We start from the raw sequence: 19995 nt of genomic DNA on the forward strand, positions 1-19995 counted from the left end.
GCCGCATCGCTACAACCAACGGCGGGCGCGGAGCCGGAGGAGGCACTTCCCTGCTGCGAGGGACGCCGGCCACACGGCCCTGGGAATTAGGGCTGTCGCCGCTGCAGCGCTTTCCGTGGAGATGGGACGCTAGGATCGCTTTCTGCTACTTCTCGCTCTGTTTTTTTTTTCTTTTTTTTTTTCTCCTTGATTTTTGATTTTCTTATTATTTCGTTTTTAATTGTTTCCTCGCCTCGTTCTGCCGCCCCACGCCTTCCCCCCAACATGGAGGCCCTTTGATGCCTCCGCGGGCCGCCCCCGCCGCCCCGGCCCGGCCGCTGAGCGCTGAGCTCCGGATGCCGCTGCGGCGGGCGGGACGCGGCGTTCTGCCTGCGGCCACCGCGAATGTCACCGCCGCGGCGTGAGGGGCGCGCGGGGCGCCGGGGCGGCTGTCGCCCCTCGCCGTCGTTTTGGTGATCGTTTCGGCCGCCCCGAGCGCGGCGCGGCGCCCAGCGGGACCCGGCGGACGCAGCGCTGTTGGCGGGGAGCGCGGAAGACGCGGTGGGGAGCGGCCCCCTCCTCCCCCGGCCAGGGTTAATCGGTAACGCCGTGCGAACCCAGGTGGAAAATGCGCCGTGCTCCGGACTGAGAGGAAGGAACGGTGCAGTGCCTCCGGCCGCGCCGAGCCGACGAGACGCCGGGCTGTGCGTGCGGTTGGGGCTCGCGTTTTTGTGACCTCCCCCATCGACCCCCTCCCTTTTTTTTTTTTTCCCCCTCTTCTTTTTTTATTTTTTTTTACCTCACCCCCAGAAGGAAAGCGAAGCCAAGCTTTCAGATGGCTTAGGAAAATCCCTAACAACCTGTGACACCATGACGCCGGCCCGCTGCTGACCGCCCCCCGCCCGCTGCCGGGCCGCCGTCACCGCGGAGCCGCGCCCGGGGCCGAGGAGCGCAGAGCCGATCTCGGCGGTGCGGAGGGACCGATGGCAGCGCCCCGGCGGGGAGCCGAGCCGCGGGACTCGGCCCGTTAGCAAACCCAGGCAGGGGGAACGTACCAACGGGAAGGAGAGAGAGAGAGAGAGATACGCGTATATATATCTCATACATATACAATTGAGGAGTGTTCCCCAGGTGGCCACAAAGCATGGGCTGTGCTCCAAGCATCCACATCTCTGACAGCAGAGTGGTCTATCACAGTAGCAAAGAGTCCGAGGAGTGCCATTCCCCTCACCAGACCAACACCACCATGTCTCAGCAGCAGCAAGGCAACCCCGTCCCGGGATTATTCATTAAATCCTCCAACACATCCACTTATAAAGTGAGGACTAATTCCTCTAAGAAAGACAAGAGGGAGAACAGCCAGAGCATGGAGGCAGAGACCCAGACCAGCAGATCCAGTGTTAAGGTAAAGGGGTGCGGACCACGAGCGCTGTTTCTCCCACTGAAGTCACACACTGCGGGGCAGCTCATCCTGCTGGAGCTGTCAGCGTTTGTTTAAAACTCATCAGCCCCACAAAACGGCTCTAGTGCTGTTCTGAGCTGTGCTGCGCTCTGCGGGCTGGGGAGCAGGCGCTGTGGGTGCCTCGCAGCCACCAGGCCTGGGGCTCACCTCGGTGCTGGGGTGGGCTGCTGGGCAGGGGGGGCTTCAAGTTGTGCACCAGGTGCTCTTTGTAGCAACAACTTGTTGACCTTGTCTGTTGCTGCAAATAGGGTGTTTTTCTTCTTAATTTTTTTTTTTTGCATGCCTTTTAGTGTGTGTACTTTCCTGTAGAGATGCAACATCAGCCCCGTAAGAAATCAGCAGGCACATACTGAAAAAAATTGCATTTCAATTTCATGACTCTGTGTTAGAGTGTTCATAGCGTGGTGCTTGCTCGTCTGCCCCCATTCCATTGGTGCACCGTTGCTTTACGTGTTGTACTTCCATTCCTAATGTTGCTGGCTTTGAATATTCCATATTTTCTCTTCCTGGGGGGAGCTGTCTCTATTTCTCAAAAGTAAGTTATTGCAAATGTCAAAGGAAAGTGTAGCACCCCAGGGATGTTGTATAACATGGCTGATCTGCCCTGGGCTGCTGTGATAAGCACTGAGATACGCACGCTGTAAATAGGAGATAGGGGCTGGAGGTGCAGCAGGAGCTCACACAATGTCAAGTGCTTTGCACACACAGACCAATGATTTGTAGCTTTCTCGGGAATTTTACGTGCTCAGGAGGAGTATTGACCCGAAACAATTTTCCTCTCTGCTGTGGGTGATTTTCTTCAATCGTTTTCCTCCGGATTTACTAAGTTCAGTTCACAGAAGTTTTAAAAAGGGCTGCGGGAAATGGGAAGGCATTGTGTGAAGTGAATTAAAGGAGGGATTAATGGTACCTCAGCCAGAACACGGAGGTCGGCCGTGTCAGAGGAACCTCAGATCTTGTGTAGCGCCGTGCAGGAGGCAGAGCGGTCCGGCTCTGCTCACACGCGGTAGTCGTGCTTACACGGCACACAGCGCCGTAGCTCTCCTCAGAACCCTGACCATTGCTTTGCCAGCTTTATTTTTAATCATGATTATAACTGCACGTTGCAGAAATTGAGCAACAAAAGTATTCTTAACCTTTATATTGTGTGAATTTGTCTTTGTGCTCGCTGGGTGGGGGGGAATGAACAACTCCACAATCTCCTTCTGGAAGCCTGCGCATGGGAAGTGGTCTTAATTGTGTTAGGGTTTTGTTGTTTGATTGCAGGCACTTTGTAACTGCTCTTGTTACTTGGTTTAGATAACCCAGCCAGGTGCTGTGTGTTTGACTGGGGCTCCTTGCACACTGTGATCTCACAGGCAGCTATTCTGATTTTCATCACTCAGTGGTTTTCTGCCCTTGTCATCGCTCTGAGCACGTTGCTTGGGTTTTGGGAAGTGAGAATGGAATTCTGTTTGTGGTCAGTCGAGTACAAAATCTGATTGAAACATCCTCTCTGCATGGTTTTAATGTGTAAAATCCTTCTCTTCAGGGATACAAGGCAGCACGGTGCTTCATTCTCTGCTTTTATCGTTAAGTGTGTATATCGTGATTTACATTTGTACTGTGTCAGAGTGTAACCGTGCTATTGCAGAAGTCGTGCTGCAGAGAGCTACGTTTGACGGCAGCTTTCACAACACAGTGCTGTTGTTTGAAGCCAGGAGGGTCATAGGGCAGCGCTGGGCACTTCTGGAGTTAAAGGAATTTTTGGTTTGAGGAGGAACTGGGAGAGTTTGGGCGCTGCTGCACAGAGCACGCAGTGTGTTGTGGCACCTGGGGTACCCTCATCCAAACAGCAGATAATGCATTCCTTTTGTGCTTTGGGGGTGTAATCAGCATTTGTGTCAATGGCCAGCAACCTGCCTGAATGCTTTCTCCCGTTGTTTCGTGGCGCTGTAATTGATTTCTTTCTCGCTCTTGTGTTGTTATGCTCAAATTAAAGCCAAGGAAGTCCTGCATGAGAGCTAAGAACAAAACTTGGTCTATGTGTAAATCTCATGTTGTCACTTCAGCAGACAACAGCATTAATTTCATTAAAATATGTGTAATAGGTAACACAGTGACTTTTACTGCATTGGTTTGGTAGCTGTAGTGCTTGTATTTTCTAGTCAGACAGCGTCGAAAGAAGAAATAACCCACACTGATTGTAAAATGGTCTTATTTATATTGCTAATTAGCCCCCGGACTTATTCTGGCTTTATGGTTATGTCTTATTAAATCTTCGTGCTGTTCAGATAGCGGCGGATCGTTTCTCAGGGTGTGTAGTGTGAGCGTTGTGTGATTTGCATTGATTTACAACCTGTAGCTAAAAAATTGCCTGCTGTTTTCTAATAAGCAGAAGCCTAAATTTATCCGTAGTAAACATGCAGTAAACTCCTGAATGCGCCATGCACAGAGATCAATGCTGCAATAGCTGCTCCCCGTATATATGAATGTGGCGATAGTGTGTGATAAATGGAGAAGCCCTTATAATAAAATGCTTGGTCCTGGTGCCTGCATGTCCCTCTTTAATTAGTATTTTCATAGGTGGCTTTCATTTGAAAATTTATGAGCAGCTTGGAAGCAGCGCTGTATCTGAATGGTGAACCAGCCGTGAAACCCTTCCCCTCAATGCACAGACTGCACAGCTTGAGCTCTGTACTTTTCCCAGTGGAAGATGAGCAAGATTTACACAGTAACAGCACTGTTGCAAAGGAGAGGTTTACTGATATTTATTTATTTTTTTCCAGCTCCAGGAGTCTGAAGATTCTGGGTTCAAAATTGTGACAGCCTTTTTGATTGTATCATTATGGTTTGCTTCTTCAGACTGCTGTGAAGCTGAGTTTGTATTAAGGGTGCTTAGCTGTACACAAATCTGCTTAAACACTTTACAAGTAATAGCTCTGTTAACATATAGTACAGGTAAGGACTGGCACGGTGTAAGGACCTCATGGGCATGTGTTTAAAACTGGCTTGGGTGTCTGTAAGCCTGTGCTGTCCCAGCAACACGTGTCAGTGTCACTCTTCCAAACTGCATGGATGCACACTGCAGTGCATGCGGCGCATTTATTTTGTCCCCCATTCTTTTATGTGTGTGATTTCCTTCCTCTTCTCTTGTGTAACTCTCCCTGTCGTGTATATTTAACTCAGAAATGCGTGTTTTTGAGTGCAAGGGGATCAGAGAGTAAATCCATACTTCCTTTGTTGTAAATTAACAGTTGCTGTAAGCCAGCAGGACGAGATCTGCCATAGCCTTTTGATTGATCAGCTGATGTGGGGCACCCGGTTACACCCATTGGTGCCACAGCACCAGGTTTTCTTCGTTCAGAAGCTGCAAAATTGTCTGCGAGTTTTATGGTCACTGCAAAGCCGTGGTTGCGTAATTCTGCATTCAGGAGGACGTATGCTGACTTGTGCTTTCAATGCTGAAATGGATCTCACTTTTAACAGCACACTATTTAGTCTGTTAAGCCGTCTGTTCTTTTCCTGTCTGTCTGGCGATTCCTTCCCCTTGCAGCATATCAGCTCTCCCTCCTTTGAAACTCCCACACGCTCCGTCCCTGCTTTCAGCGAGGCCATCCGACCCTCCCGATCCCTCCCTGTTCCCACTGAAGCTGTCCTCAACCATTTCCCTGACAAACCTCCCAGCACCGTCTCCCTCCCACTTCCACTGACGTCAGCCCTCCCGTGCAGAGATCCTTGCTGCGCCGCGAGGATCCTTCCCACGCTGCCATACACTGGCTGTGCTCAGCCCCACGGCTCCGGGCTCCCAGGCCGACGGTCACGGTGCTTTTATTGCAAGGCATGAACCCTCTTCTCCAGGGAATGGGGAGGTCGAATTTGTAAATTATATGAAGCGAACTGATGGAGCGACGTGAACTTTCCATCTTCATGCCCGGGTTATTTTTTTATCTTCACCTTTTAATTTCCTGTTGTTTGTAATGTCAACTGGAAAAGAACTGGAAATCACTCGCAGCATGTATCTCATGTCTCCGTAAAAGTAGCCAAAGATATGCTTTTGATTTTTAAACCATTATTATTAGTTCTCGCCTGGTCATGCAAACCGTCAGCAAAATGTGCCGCTGTATCTGAGGGCACTTTCCGGTGTGACTGAGATGAGCAAGGTTAGAGCCTGTGTTTTTGCAGTGCTTACTGCTGGTGGAGGCTCTGCTGAGTCTTCTTTCAGCTATAAATTCTTTCTAGTCACAGAGCACTGCCTTTTCTCTGCCCTTGGTACATCCCTTGCCTGGCTTTGCCAGGTTTAACAGCTATAAGTTGTCTGCCACCCAAATGCATTGGTAGATTAAGTATTAAAAACACATCCTTATTTCTGCTGTTCTAGATATTTGTCTTGCTGTCTTGCATCTTTTGTAGAGCTGATGTGAAAGCAAAGTTGATCCACAGTGAGAAATTTTCATGTTGGATGTACGTAGAAGATGGGCAGAAGAATGGGAGGTGGTGCAATTAGCAGCAATCCATCCCTTCCCACATTCCCAGTATTGGATATTGGACGTGGTGTGAGATGGCACTGCAAGGGACCAGCATCACCTTACCGTTTAACGTGCCAGCCAGGCACCATTCCACTTTTTGAGCACCCAGAACGCTGACTGACTTTCAGATAAGTCCTCAAAGAGGAAATACGTATTTAGGGATAAGGACAATTAAAACTCTTATTAGCTTGTGACAAAAAGAGTGAAAGAAAAGCAAATCTGATAATGAGCAGCTTGCCCCCAGGGTGAAGCTGTTTCAATGGAAGCTTTGCATAAGTCAGGGTTTGTGTCAGGGGACCCTCCGTGCACCTGCACACCTAGGAGAACAATCTTGCATTGTGTTCTGGTTGGGTTGTATGTATGGATACAATGTGCCATGTTGCAAGCAGCTTTAGCAGCCGTGTCTGGAGTTAAATTGTTGTAGAGATGTTTTCAAGACTGCGTGTAAAACATGATTTTACGTCCAAAGTGCAGTTTTTGGTGTGAATGGCATTCAGTGCTGTGTGTGTTGGGCTCATTAATTCACGGTGTTTCAGTCCGAACTTGCTGGGCCCTGTGACACTGTGCTCACTGCTGTCAGCCCGCTGGGTAAAATAATTAGGTATCTTCATTTAACCATAATTTAAATTGGCATGGGATGACACGATGCAAATTGAATAGCTTTAACGTGCATGTCGTGCTAAATAGTTTGATTGCTCCAAGTCAGACTGTAAGCTTTCAAAGGCATGGAGAAAGTGATGTCACAGCCCCCATTTGTCAAAGATCTCGGCATCCAGCCGCTTTTACCTTCCTTCTTAAAGTCTCTGTTAAGGTCAGAACGTAATAAACAACATTGACATAGGCACTGTGAGACTAAATAGCGCAGGCTTTAATTTGTACGTTCTTCCAGGCCATCCCCTTTTACTCTGGGCTGAGTTGTTGGCCTCAGATCAAACTCCCAGGCCCTTTTCTCCTCTTCCTTGTAAAATCTGTAAATATGTCACTGTACGTAATGTAAAAAGCTTCACATCCTATGAAGCAGCGCCCACGTGTGTGGCTTTGTTTCAGTGGAAAGGATGAGGGCTGAAACCTACTTTTCTGACATGGAAATGTGTTGAAATGCATTATTGGTTTTACTTTTTTGGTCAGGATAGTGAGGAACCCTTTTGCTGAGTAACGTCGAGCAGATTTGAGTTGTCTGTTTCTGTATTAGAAATGAGGACTCCTTTTTCCAAAAGCAGAATTAGTTTACACAGTGGAAGTTGCACAGAAAATGTTGAATGTTGTACATACTTGGAAGGATCAAACCTTTTTGAGCAAGAAGTGCTTTTCTCTATGGAACAAACCCGTATAGGTCCACAAACAGACTTCTGACTACAGCTTTGTGCAGGGAGAAATGGTAGCTCGTTGTTAGATCTCCTCATTGTTAGATCTCCCAGTTTCCTAAGTAAATCCATACAAAGAAAACACAGAATCACTGGGCTAATATGAAAGAATGACATCCTCTGCTTCCCATTGTTTTTAACTCTGAGTTAGCAGCGACCTTTAGCTTCCTACTGGGATGCAGTGGAAACTTTGAGGCCCCACATTACTTGCCACTAAAACACAAGTTACACATTTACCATGGTTTTTTGTCTTTAAGCTTGAGGTTCTGTTATGTCTGATACTGAGGCTATTTGTCTGGCCAGTTTGTAAGTGAACCTTCTTTACACAGATCAGGCTTAAAGAGGTGTGTGTATGGTTTACTTAAAGCCCAGCAGAAGCCCTTTGATCTGCACTGACCGTGATCTTTCTGCATTCTGTGATTTGCTTCATCACACAGTCACTGAGCCTCACTCGTGCTGATATCTCCGCTGCTTCACGTCTGACACTCACGTGTAGGACTCTGCCTTTGCAGCACTAGTTTTAATCCCCAGCTTTGAAATACGTACGTGTTGTGTGATAGGTAGGTCGGTCAGGATCTGTGTTCAGCCTAGGAGGCTGAGTTTGCAGCCGTGTATTTCTTTTTCTTTGGAATACTCCGTCTGCTGTTTCAGTTTTTAAGGCTTTTTTTATTTAATAAAAGTTTGGTGAGAAATTCCTCAAATGGTTGAGGACAACCACACCTATTGCCTTGGTAAGTTGGAGCAGAAGTCACTTACCCTGTACGCTCCCGCAGATTTGCTGGCTGATAAAATCACACTGTCCCACTAGCTCAGACTCAGTAATAAATGTCCCAGGGCCAGGAGGAGGATCCAGGGGTCCATAGGTAAAGAAGCTCTGCCATGCCAAATGTGGATGGTACCGGGACTGCTGGTGAGATATCTGTGCTTTGTTTTTCAAAATAAAGAGAATTATTATTTTCACATACCAAAGAGGTTTATTGGTGGGTGAAATTCGGACTGAAATTACAGTCCTTCAGCCCCATTAAGCTCTGTGGGCTCAAGAGGCGTACCTGCGGCAGGGCTTGGACAGCTCTGTTTACCTTCCACTGTTGTAGAAAATAGCTCCCTGCTGGATATGAGATTTGGAAATAAAAATAGTGGCAATAACGCCTGCATTAAGGGCAGAGTTGTTTTCTGTCGTTCCAGAAGGTATGGCTCTGCTAAGCAAGTTCTTGGCTGTGCTGAAGCTAATGGAAAAGTTACAGTTTTAGAACAACCAGAATTTGGCCTCTGGTCCGTAAATAAAACTTACCTGGATTCTGAAGTGCAACCAGGGCATGTGCCCTTATGGTTGGGTACCAAGTTTTATGATTGCTTAATCTGACACTAACGCAGAAAAGCTACCAATAACAGATACTATTAACTGCTTAATGATGGGAGTAATAGGATAGAAACACAACATTTTTTTTCACAGCTTCATATAGCAGTGAGTGCTGTTATCAAGCAGTAGCGATGTAAAGAATATAAATTGCTGCAGTTCCAGGTCATAAAGCAAGTCTGTGAGTCTATTGCTGATCTTGAGAGTGCTGGCTGTCAAAGTCAAAACGGAATTTCTAGGTGTTCAGAACGATTTATTTTTCTGTATGTTTGTATCTGTGTCATTATCCAGTTCTGTCTGAAGTATGCTGGGACGTGTTGGTTGCCGGGTGTTTTCTGGTTGCAGATGATTGCTCTGGGAACTCTGCTGCAGCCAAGGCTGGAGATACGGAGCTGAAGGCAGAAGTAGGCTGCCGGCGGTTATCGTGTGTCTCCGTGGACGAGTTGTTTTATGTTTCTGCTTGCATGCTTGATCTTAATTGTGTGTCACGCAGGATCAAGGCCACCATGTACCCAGGAACAGAGGAGCTGCTCTCAGATCAAACCATGTCCATGTAACGCAGTGCTTTGCTCTGCCCACAGTCAGCAGAACGTGCTTTGGAGAAAGATGCAAGAATCTATTTAAAGTTACAAAAATGAGAAGAGTTTTTGATGTTCCGCTTCTGAACTGAGCCTGGATGTGCTGATTTACTTCTCCTTTCTAACAATTCTGCCATGTACTATGGTATTTGTATTTTAATTTTATCTCCTTAAGACTTTGTTGCTAACCTGATAAATGCAATTAGAAAATTGTACTTTTGAGTGGAACTTTTAAACGGTGGAATGACTTCCAAAGCCCATTCTGCCATGGCAGCGCATGCTTACCACTGACACACTGTCGGTGTGGAACATCCGTGTATTTGCAAATCTGCAAATACTGTTGCAGGGACCAAGAACAGATGGAAGCTTTTAAAAGGAAGCAAGTGGGATGAACTGTAACCAAATACGAGTTTGCCTTTTGAAGAGAACCTGCAGGACAGAGAGGCAAGGTGCTTTTCATGAATAAAGCAGAGTCTCCTGCAGATGGGAAAAAAAAAAAATCTGGGGGTTGCATTCATATTTTAGAGGGGTGAAACATTTACAAACTCAGGCAAAGAGGGCTTTGCAAACTCAAACAGATTTTGTTTTGTTAACAACTGTACTGAGAGGAAGAATAAGTCCTGGGAACTCAGAATCAATGCTTCCATTGATTTCCCTGCAACTTTTAATTTGTTTATTCTTTGTTTTCTCTTTGCCTTTTGCTGTGGAAGTGATCAGCTCTCTGCAGAATTTCAGACAAAAGGGCTGTTCTGCATATGCTGTCGCTCAGCTGTGTTATCATATGTCCTCAGTGCTGCAAATGTTGGGTTTGTTCCTTGCTATTTAATGCCATGCTGTGACGTCTGTCATGACAGCAGTTGAGACAAGTTCAGTGGTAGTGCTGTCGGTTGCAGCCCCTCCTCCAAAGAGCAGCTTGATAACCTTTACACAGTACCCTGCCTCTGACACTGGGGCTGGATCGCAAGAACCAGCTTCTAGGCGATCAGGAGGACTTAGGTTTTGTGATCCTTGATAATGATAATAAAAACTCATGAAATTAACGCAGCTGCTCAGTGAGGAAGCTGATCCATCCCACTTACACTGGGCTTTGCTGGGAGGGGAAAAGACAGTGCTTGCTTCTGAAGGACAGGTTGTTGAATCTGGGTAGGCATTTTGGTTCCCAGGGCTAAATAGTGATGGATCAGATAATCATATTTTACTGAAAAACAGAGTTTTGCTGTCAGTGTTTATATGTTGCAGTGTTGGAATTTTTTATTTTTTTTTATTTTAAATCAGTGCAAAACCTCAAAGTTAGGGTGGGAGAGGGACCAGGCTGTGCTGGTGGTTGATGTAAGGATCAGACAGCTCTTCTGATCCCACACTTAGCCTGAGTCAGTGTGAGCAGTGAGGTTCATAGCTGGGCTGTCAAAAGAGTGTGCTGAAAATACTATCTCTATTTTGCCAATTAAAAAGAAAGGAGCTTATTACTGGAGATTAAACAGCGCCGAAGTTTTCTCCTAACTTAATCTTGGGTGTTCTGATTCCTAAAGAGCTCTTAGAAGGCTCTCTTGTGCCCTTTGGGTAATACAAACTCTCTTCTGGTAAGGCTGTAGGACTTAGGTTGCAATGAGTCCATGTGGTCTCTTGCCCTTTCTTCATGGATGACCTGCAAAGAAGTGCTATCATTCCTCTCAGGAAACTTGACACTTCTGGTCAGTGGCCCCTTGCATTTTTTCCCAGCTGGCTGGCATTCTAGCTGACTGATCACAGAAGTACCCAGTTGCATCCACTTGTTAGGATTCCCCATGCCAATGCCATTCCACTTCAGGATAAACGTACCAAGGAGGTGCGTTCTGTTGATGGTATCTGAAAACAGAGCTGTGCTTCCCTGGCTGTGGACAAACACCTCGACTACTTTAGGTTCTTCCTTCTCTTTAGCTCTGTACCAATAAGAGTAAATATGCATGTGAGATATCACCTGGGGATCTTTAAATGCTTGACTACTGTTAGCTTTGTGCCATTTTGTGAGGGTCACAAGGAGCTCTAAAGTATCTCTGCCCTTTTTTTTCAACCCCCCTCCTTTTGCTGAGAGGTAGATGTGGGTGAAGGGCTTGGCATTTTTCATCAGCTGAGAGGTCCCAGGCTAGCAGGTGGAATCCCTAGGAGATGCTTCTAGTGGAGGGATCTCCACAGCTTGCTCTGAAATAGTTTAGTGATTTGAATGTAAACCAACAGAACAAATCATAGAGGAAGAAAAGCATGACAGAGGATTGACAGGGTGAGAAAGGACTTATGGCTGTCAGCACTGCACCTCTGCTGTTGCTGAGTGCTGCAAAAGGTCCTTTTATCCTTCAGAGTCTGAATCATGTTTGGGAAACCTTGACCTCTGACAGAGGAATAAGCTGAGGCCAGTGCTAATGGTTTTTTTTAAACACAAGTTTTTAAACTCTGATTAATTGATTGCTATAACTCTGTTTGGTTACTACAGATATTTTTGTCCTAGAACAGATGTCAGCAGACTGTCTGGAGGATTATGTGCGTACAAGATGTTTGCCAATTAGTTTGCAGTTGGTTTAAATAGAAAGCAAAAGCCTAAATTCATATATCCTTAGGTCTTGTTTTTGAAACTAGTTTGGACAGAGCATTTAGCATGTGTAAACCTGGATAAGGTGCAGGAAAGATAGTGACACATCCTTAAGTGCTTTGCTCAAAGCCATGAACAACAGCAAGGAAGTAGTTTTAGGGCACACAGAACAGCCTGCCTTTCCTGATGACCTCTGAGGTTTTCTGCCTTCATCTGGATAGGGCGAACCTCTGGGCCCGTGGCTGTCACATCAGCACGCCCATCTGCAGCATGCAGTGCTGAGAGCTCAGATCTTCACAGGGTTTCCTTAGGAGGATCTTCTTCCTCTTTCCAAATCATACGTGTCTTTCTAAAGGTCAGACTATCTTAAGAATCCATTGCAGACTGTTCTCAAGTGATTATGTATCTTAATTCTCTAAAAATAGAAAAAAAAAATGATGTAGCTCCCAGACATGCTGGGATGACCGGGGGGCTTTCTTAAGATGCTTTCTTAAATAGCACTATCTCTCATCATCTGAGCTTTTAATTTCTCAGTTCAGAAGAGTATGCAGCACTTTACAACAGCGCATAGCTGGGCACTTTCAAAGCCTGCTTCTTCAGGCAAAATATATGAAAGCTGACTGTTAACTAAACTTGGCTTAATTAAGTTGACAATTTCACAGCTCCTTTGAACAGCTCATTAACTGCAGGCTACAGTGTCTTTGCAGCCAAAGCTCCACAATACATCATACAGTGAACCTGCTGACAGAAGGGTACAACTTCCAACACAGGCTTCAAGGGATCAGATTTATTACTGCAGTCCTGTTTCTTCTAATACCAGTTAAGGCCTCCGTTAACAGATGCTGTAATATAGTCCTAATTTAGTTTCGATGATAGCTGATAGAACACCTGCTGAAGGTAACGCAGACTAAGTTTACTGACTTCAGTTTAGCTCGTTGGGTCTCTTCAGCTTGGCCTTGGAGCAAGAGTTCATACTGTTTCAAAGAAGTCTGCAAACCTCTGCTGCCCATGATCCTATGCTGAAAGATGCCATTGTGTGTTGTGGAGCAAGTATTTAGGGTTTGCCTCTTGTGTTAATATTGCAATGGTCTTCCTGACACGGCTAGGGTAGAGCCCTACCAAATTGCAGCAATTCTGATACTAATGCACTGCATGGTTTGAGCCACTTCAGAGTATAAATAAAATGGTATAACTTCTTCCACAATAGAAGATTTTCCAGTATTTTTTGATATTCTTGACATTTCTGATTTAGGCAAAGTCTTCGTACAACTGAGGCTAGGGCTGAACAAGGAACATTACCTAGCCTGGCAATGTCTGTTGAAGGAGTTGGATTTTTAGTAATACCTTATTTTGTCAAACCCTCTGTTACAGATACACTGATATTGGCAGAAAAAAAAAAAAAAAAGGCCATGCTATTAAATTCTAATGTGGGTATTTGCAAACCTTTGGTAAGAAAAGGCATTTTTTGTCAGCAAAACTGTGTATGCTAGACCAGGCAGCAGAACAAACACAACGGATCAGTCCTTGAATCAGGACAAATAAGTGATTGTTAATGGCCTTTGTCCTCTGTAGCTGTTTTTGTGCCTTTTAGTGTAGGACATTTTGCTCACTTACTGTAAGTATGGGGCTCTTTATTCTGCAACTTCAGGTTATTAAGGAAAAGTTGAACTCTCAGTTAATTAATTGCATTGTTTAGTAGCCAATAGACTGTTAATAATTATCTCATGAAACTGTCCTAGATTTGTGTTGAAGTATGAGACAAATGATCATTGTACAGAAGATAGCAGCTTACCAGGTATGACTTGATGGCAATTTGATAGTAATGAAAAAAGGCAACTTGCCATAGGAAGGTGGTGAAGCCACAGCTGTTTTCAGCAGAAGAGCAATTCTGCTGCTGTTTGACCATGTTACTGTAGCATCTGCAGCCATCTGTAGTTCTTCTTTAACTCCTTCAGTTCTACATAGCAGAGGTTCCTTCCTACAACCCCTTCTACAAGACTCAGTTTTTAAAAATCATTCTCCTTCCTTTGACTGTTCTGTTCTACCTTTGGCTGCCATTTTTGTTTCCATAATTTCTGTTTTCACAAGCAGTGCACCGTGTCTCGCTGGCAAAATCGACATCAGCTCCTCTCTCTTAGCACATTACTTTTTTTTAAGAGAAGATACTTTAGCTGGGTTGAGGTCTTTAAGGAAGGTCTGGCTTCTTCCCATCCACTGGCATTAACGCTGTCCTAGAAATGGTATAGTCTCTTTTTTTTGGTTGTTGACGAAGAAGAATAGCTGGTAAACAGATCTCTCCCTGAAAGTCTTTATTTTGTACACGCAGTATACTGTTAATCATTTGCACCAAGGTCAATAGCCCCTGAAATGCTATTATTATAAATCAATGTGATATTAGAGGAGTATTTTCATAGTTGTGTGCATGAAATCAAAAACTTCAGCTAAAAGGCAGTAAACTTATTTCTGATCTACTATTTCTGATAGTAGACAAATGGTTTTCTTCATCAGTTTTCAAAGTTGTGCTGCTTTTCTGTGCTTAAAATACTTTCCTTGCTGACATTTTAAATTGTAGGTATGTTTTTGTGTTGTTTAACCAAAATATTTACCATGTTGTGGGATAAAATAGGTGATTTTTTTTTTTTATAGCACAAAGCATAAATAATTAGCCGATATGTAAATTACTTCATTATAGTTTGTGGGTATGAATTTTACTTATTTGATTATGAAGAGAGACTGTCATAAATGACATTGAGCCCGGACTCGTAGTTTTGTATGATTCAGCTGGCGCTGACACATTTCGTAATGCAGATTAGACAGTTTCCCTCTATTTTTGTAACCACATCCGTTCAGATATTAGCTCAAAAAGGAGAATAGTTACAGAAATAGTTGTGATCAAACTGAACTCTCTTCTGGAATGGAAAATGGTGATTACATGCTGGTGTCTGGGAGCTCTCTGTGGCCTAGTGATGATGGCTCACACCGTTTTCCATGTCAGACTGTAGATTGGAGATAATTACTGACATTCCCTTCCCAGACGTTTCTTTCCTTGCTGGGAAATTGTTTTTTTGCCTTTTTTTTTTTTTTTTTTTTTTTTGCTTTACTAGTGATCTTGAAAGGCCTTCCCTAAGTATTGAGCTCAGGCTAGTTTTGTGGAAGCTTTCTTTCTGGCAAGCACCAAGTGGAAGAACAAGTTACTTCTCCTCCAGACACTGCCTGTAACGACCATCTTTACTAGTTGTTATTTTTTTTTTTTTTCTCCAACAGCCATAGTTATGCTGTCTGTAATGTAATTAAGTGCTGTTTTATATCTTTCAATAGCCTTCATTGTTTCCTGTTTTCTCTTGCACTTGCCAAGCTGGTGGCCATTCCAGAGGTGACTGGAAGTGCTCCATGAGCGCCTTCTGGCTTACAGAGTGATATCCAATATCTCATTCTGCAGTCTGTTTTTGGGCTGCCAACTGTTCCTCTTTGGTCTCCTGAGAATGGTGTCAGTAGAGTGAGGGAGGCCTGGCTGTCATCCTGATTGCATGAACATGGGGAGGAATTTCATGTAAGTGGGACTATGCAAGGAAATAGAGTTGTGAGGCAAAGCCTCTTGCTTCTGTCTGTGTACCCCTGCAAAGCTCTACAAGATGATGCTTGAAGCTTGTAGAGTTAACTGGAAGGCTGTTGATGCAGTCATGTTTATAGAATCGCTTGAGTTGAAAGGGACCTTTAAAGGTAACCTCATCCAGACCCCATCCAGCCTGACCTCAAATGTCTCCAAGGATCCATTGCCTCTCTGGGCTACCTGTTCCAGTGCTTCACTACCCTTATAAAAATAAAACAAAACTGCTTTGATGATGTTATTGGATGGTTTCGGCTCTTTCTTGTTTTTATTTTTTGTTTTTTGTTTTCTTTTTCCTGTCAGAGATGACCTCTGTGTGATGACCTCCAGTTTTTGGTAGTGCCCATGATTATTTTAGCATACTGATAACTTTTGGTGCCATGTTAGAGCTCCACTGTGCATGCAGTGTAGAGCACAGGTGAATGAACCCTGCTGGCTTGGAAAATGGAGCGCTGAACAAAATGTTCTAGCCCATTTGAAGTCAGCTAGATGTCAGTGGCAGGAGTGGTCATAATTGTCATTAATATGACATGCAGCCAAGAACAGAAGTGACAGAAAATATTTAATAAAAGGAATTAATTTAGGTGATTTTGTAATGTTGCCATAACCAGCTCTGTGAAATTAGGCTTAGCACAAAGCCCTGGGAGTATGTATTGGTACGGAAATTTATTTAGGCGGGAGATAGGTTTGTGTATTGTAGGGAAACTCTTCACTGAGTCAGCAGTCATTTCTTTTACAATTCATAATCAGCCACTTCAGTCCATGGAAAATAATCCTAAAATCTAATCATTGTGCCTATTTTATTCTTTGTTCTTTACATTTTCTTTGCCTTTTTCATAACAAGTTTCAAAATGTCTCACCAAAATGTCTATAAACAGTAGGCTGTTACATTTTCGAAGCTCATGACAGCGTTGTTCCATAGATGTGCATTTGCTGGCATTTGTGGGGTAAACACCCTCCAAGCAGAAACTAAGCAAGCTCAGTCTCTGTGGTACACTAAGTCCTCATGTGCCCTGGGATCAAGAGTCTCTGGTCTGTTTTCATGTCACTCACATGATGTTGTTTCGCACTTGGCGTACAGCATTGGGTCAGCACTTCCTTGCTTTTTGAAAATGCTTCTCTTTTTAGAAAAAAAAGCATTTGCTTGATGCTAACTGCCCTTTGCAAAATAACAGCTTTTTAGGGCTAATGACTGAGTATTTCTAAACTTTCCAGCTCCTTTCCAGGCAAAGGCTAGCAGTGTAGAGTTAGGAATTACTCAGCAGTAAAAAGAAACACAGCAACAGCAAATAAAGCTCAGGAAAACAAATAGTGTTTCTTGGGAAAGGGCTTCATTATTTTCGGAGATGGATTCCTCTTTAAAAATCCATTAGGCTGATCACAGTGTGCCTTGGCAGAAATGTTTGGGATATAGGAGGATATTTTACTCAGTGACTTGTGGGTTTGCATTGCTCAGGCGAGAAGATAAGATGGTCAAATAGAAAAATGTTAACTTTGAATGATGTCTAATGGTCAGTCAAGGCTATTGTATAACTTGTCTGCTTCAGGACAGATAAGCAACTGCAGTGCAAGGACTACACACATTTATTAGTTTAAAAATTCTCCCTTAGCTTTGTCTAAATCGTAGGAGCTTTTTTTTCTATGACTGAAACTGTGGTAACCTCTCCTCTCCTCGAGGTGTAATCAGTGTGCTACTTGAGGGGGAAACAAAGAAAAAATTAGGTAGGAAATATTTTTATATGATCTGAAAACTGTTTCCAACTTCAATACCTTGAGTTACCTAGGCATCAGTAGATCCTCTGACTCCGTCTCCCACAGTATTCTCCTGGAGAGTCTGGCAGCCCGTGGCTTGGGCAGGTGTGATCTTTGCTGGGTAAAGAACTGCCTAGAGGGTGAGGCCCAGAGAGTGGTGGTGAATGGAGTTCTGGAGCACAAGTCATATGGAAAGTGGCTGAGGAAACCGGGACGGTTCAGTCTGGAGAAGAGGAGGCTCAGGGGTAACCTCATCGCTCTCTAGAACTACCAGACAGGAGGGTGTGGTGAGGTGAGGGTTGGCCTTTTCTCCTGGGTAACAGCGACAGGTAAGAGGTAATGGCCGTAAGTTGCACCAGGGGAGGTTCAGGTTGGATATTAGGGATATTTTCTTCTCAGAAAGAGTGATAATGCACTGGAACAGGCTGCCCAAGGGCAGTGGTGGAGTCACCATTCCCTGGAGGTGTTCAAGAAAAAGGGTGGATGTGGCCCTAAGGGATGTGGTTAGTGGCCGTGGTGGCAATGGGTTGGTGGTTGTATGAGATGATCTTAAAGGTCTTTTCCAACCTATGATTCTATGATTTCTGGTATCATTGCTACTGTTCAGAAATGTCTGGCTGTATGTGTAAGTTTGGTGTGTTCTGTTCAGTTGAGTAATTTCTGTTCTGTACGTGAGTTGTTGGGGAGGACAGAGAGGAGAGGGCTATGCTGCACTGAAGAAAACTGGTGTAGGAAAGAAAACAAGTTGTGGAACTAATATAACTGTAGTGCCATTGTATTTGTGTTAGTGTGGAGTAGCATGCAGCTTATGAAGATCTCTATAATTGTTTTTTATAACCAGTCCAAAAAAAAGTGGAAGGAATTAGCACTAACAAGAAACCTCCATCTTGAAATGTAGACTAGGAGAGATAGGGATCATCTTTTCCTGTATGTTTGTGAGGCTGCTGTACAGCTCAGTGCTTGTATAACACAAGTAAAAACAATAATGGTGATGCCAAGAAGTGAATTCTCTGTTCATTCACTCTCTACAGTGACGTGCTTCTCTTAAGACTTAACCTCATTTATGCATGAGGAGAGAGCGAGAGTTGCATGTTGAATTAGAAATAATTTAATTCAGAAATAGATGGTTTGTTCTTCTGCTGGCGTAGTCAGTGACAATGCCAGTTTTTAGTGCTCCAGTTATGTATATTAAAAGAGAAGTGGCACTAAACTTATCAGACTGCAGTTATCAACTGGAGGTTAAAGAAAATAAAATCCATCAATCTTACAATATCCAAAAGAGTATATTGCTCATTTCTGTATGTTTGCATGGCTATGCTTTTATAATCAAATATAATTTTAATCCCTAATGTTTTAACGTTTAAAAAAAAGAGAGAGATGAAAGAATCAAGACAATCTACGCTTGCTGTGTTGTTTTCTGCATCTGATTTTGCAACCGCAATCTTCAGTAAATGGCGTTGCTCTCCCTGTGGTTGCCTGACTGACGTCAGTGGTAGCACCGCAGGGGGGGGACAGCAGTGGAGCCCTCCCATGGAAGGACACATGATGCTGAGGGCAGCTGGAGGCCTGCCAGGCAACTTTGCACTCTCTCATAGAAAGTGATTTTCTTAACCTGTTGCGTTAAGCCTGAGAGAATTGAACAGGTCTACCAGAATAAAGTATATCCTGATATTTGAAACCGAAACATTTTTGGTGCTTGCTGAATTGAGTTTCTCTTAGGAAGCGTGATATACTAAACCAGAACTAGATTAAATGCTCTGACTACTATTCCTGCAAAACCAAAACCAGGGGGCAGTTAATCCCAATCCTAAACACCAGGCTTTGTAGTGCTGCTGTCTGATGTTGGCTGCAGCAATCCCTTGTGCTTCTCTGGAGCTCTGCTCGCCAGGGAGCATGGGCTGGGAGTCCCAGCACAGCGGCTCCAGGGTGGCCTCAATGCTTGAAGTGATAGGTCTAGCAGTTAGGAAATAAACAGTAGTTACGAAGCCATTAAAGTCCTTGAAGTTTCTTTAGTAAGATCTTGGACTGTAAGTGAAGTACAGGAATTGCCTGAAATAGGTCTTGATATTAAGATATCCAAAAGTATGGTCTAAGCTGGAACTTGAGCTTCTTGGAACAATTATTTTCTTTCCTGCCTGAAAGGGCTATTTCATGGTGTGCTCTGAGAAGGCAGTCCCTGACAGCTGGCCGAGGTGCCAGCAGGCCTCCTGCAGGGGAGCACTGACCTCAGAACGGCCCAATGCCCTGGGGAGAAATGGTATTTATTTAGCTTTTACATTATTAAATTGGGATTAAGTTGGATATGTGAAAGACTGTCCTGTACTTCATGCTCTCAGTTCAGACATTAAGTAACTGTTTCCCAGGATGTAGAATGAAATCCTAACACGGATGAAAGCACCTTGTTCTTTTGTTTCCAGGGAAGCAAGATCCAGGTGTGGAGAGTGGTGTTCTTGGGAACTGCTTTGTACAGCTTCATCCTTCCTCAGCTGAACCAGTAAAGTAATCTGAGGGTAACTAAAGGGCAGAGGTAGAGCAATAATACATAGAGGAACATGGCTCCCCAGGGAGGTGGTTGAGTCACCATCCCTGGACGTGTTTAAAATTCGTTTGGATGTGGTGCTCAGGGACATGATTTAGTGGTGGGTTGTTAGAGTTAGGGTAGTTTGGTTAGCTTGCAGTTGGACTTGATGATCTTTAAGGTCTTTTCCAACCTGAGCAATGCTGTGGTTCTATGAAGTTACCAGACCAGCCCAGATAATGGAATTTGGAGAGCTGTGAGGACACGGGGATTTGTTGGTGCAACCTGCAGTGGGAATAGAAGTGTG

The 19995-nt window shown here is 44.3% G+C and overlaps 1 protein-coding gene across 8 annotated transcripts in view; it reads left to right on the plus strand.

The window, feature by feature from the left end:
• Positions 1–19995, plus strand: part of PDE8A (phosphodiesterase 8A) — a 141503-nt gene that overhangs the window by 24172 nt on the left and 97336 nt on the right. For 6 of the 8 annotated variants that reach the window (XM_040706767.1, XM_040706766.1, XM_040706768.1 and 3 more), the window contains exon 1: positions 1–1384. The exons of 1 other annotated variant lie outside the window; for it this stretch is intronic. In XM_040706767.1, coding sequence (XP_040562701.1) covers positions 1124–1384 — 261 coding nt within the window. In that variant the 5' untranslated portion in view covers positions 1–1123. One more of the 8 variants, XM_046899151.1, reaches the window with a different exon arrangement.

This window comes from Gallus gallus, chromosome 10 (assembly GCF_016699485.2).
Source record: "Gallus gallus isolate bGalGal1 chromosome 10, bGalGal1.mat.broiler.GRCg7b, whole genome shotgun sequence".
NCBI lineage: Eukaryota > Metazoa > Chordata > Aves > Galliformes > Phasianidae > Gallus > Gallus gallus.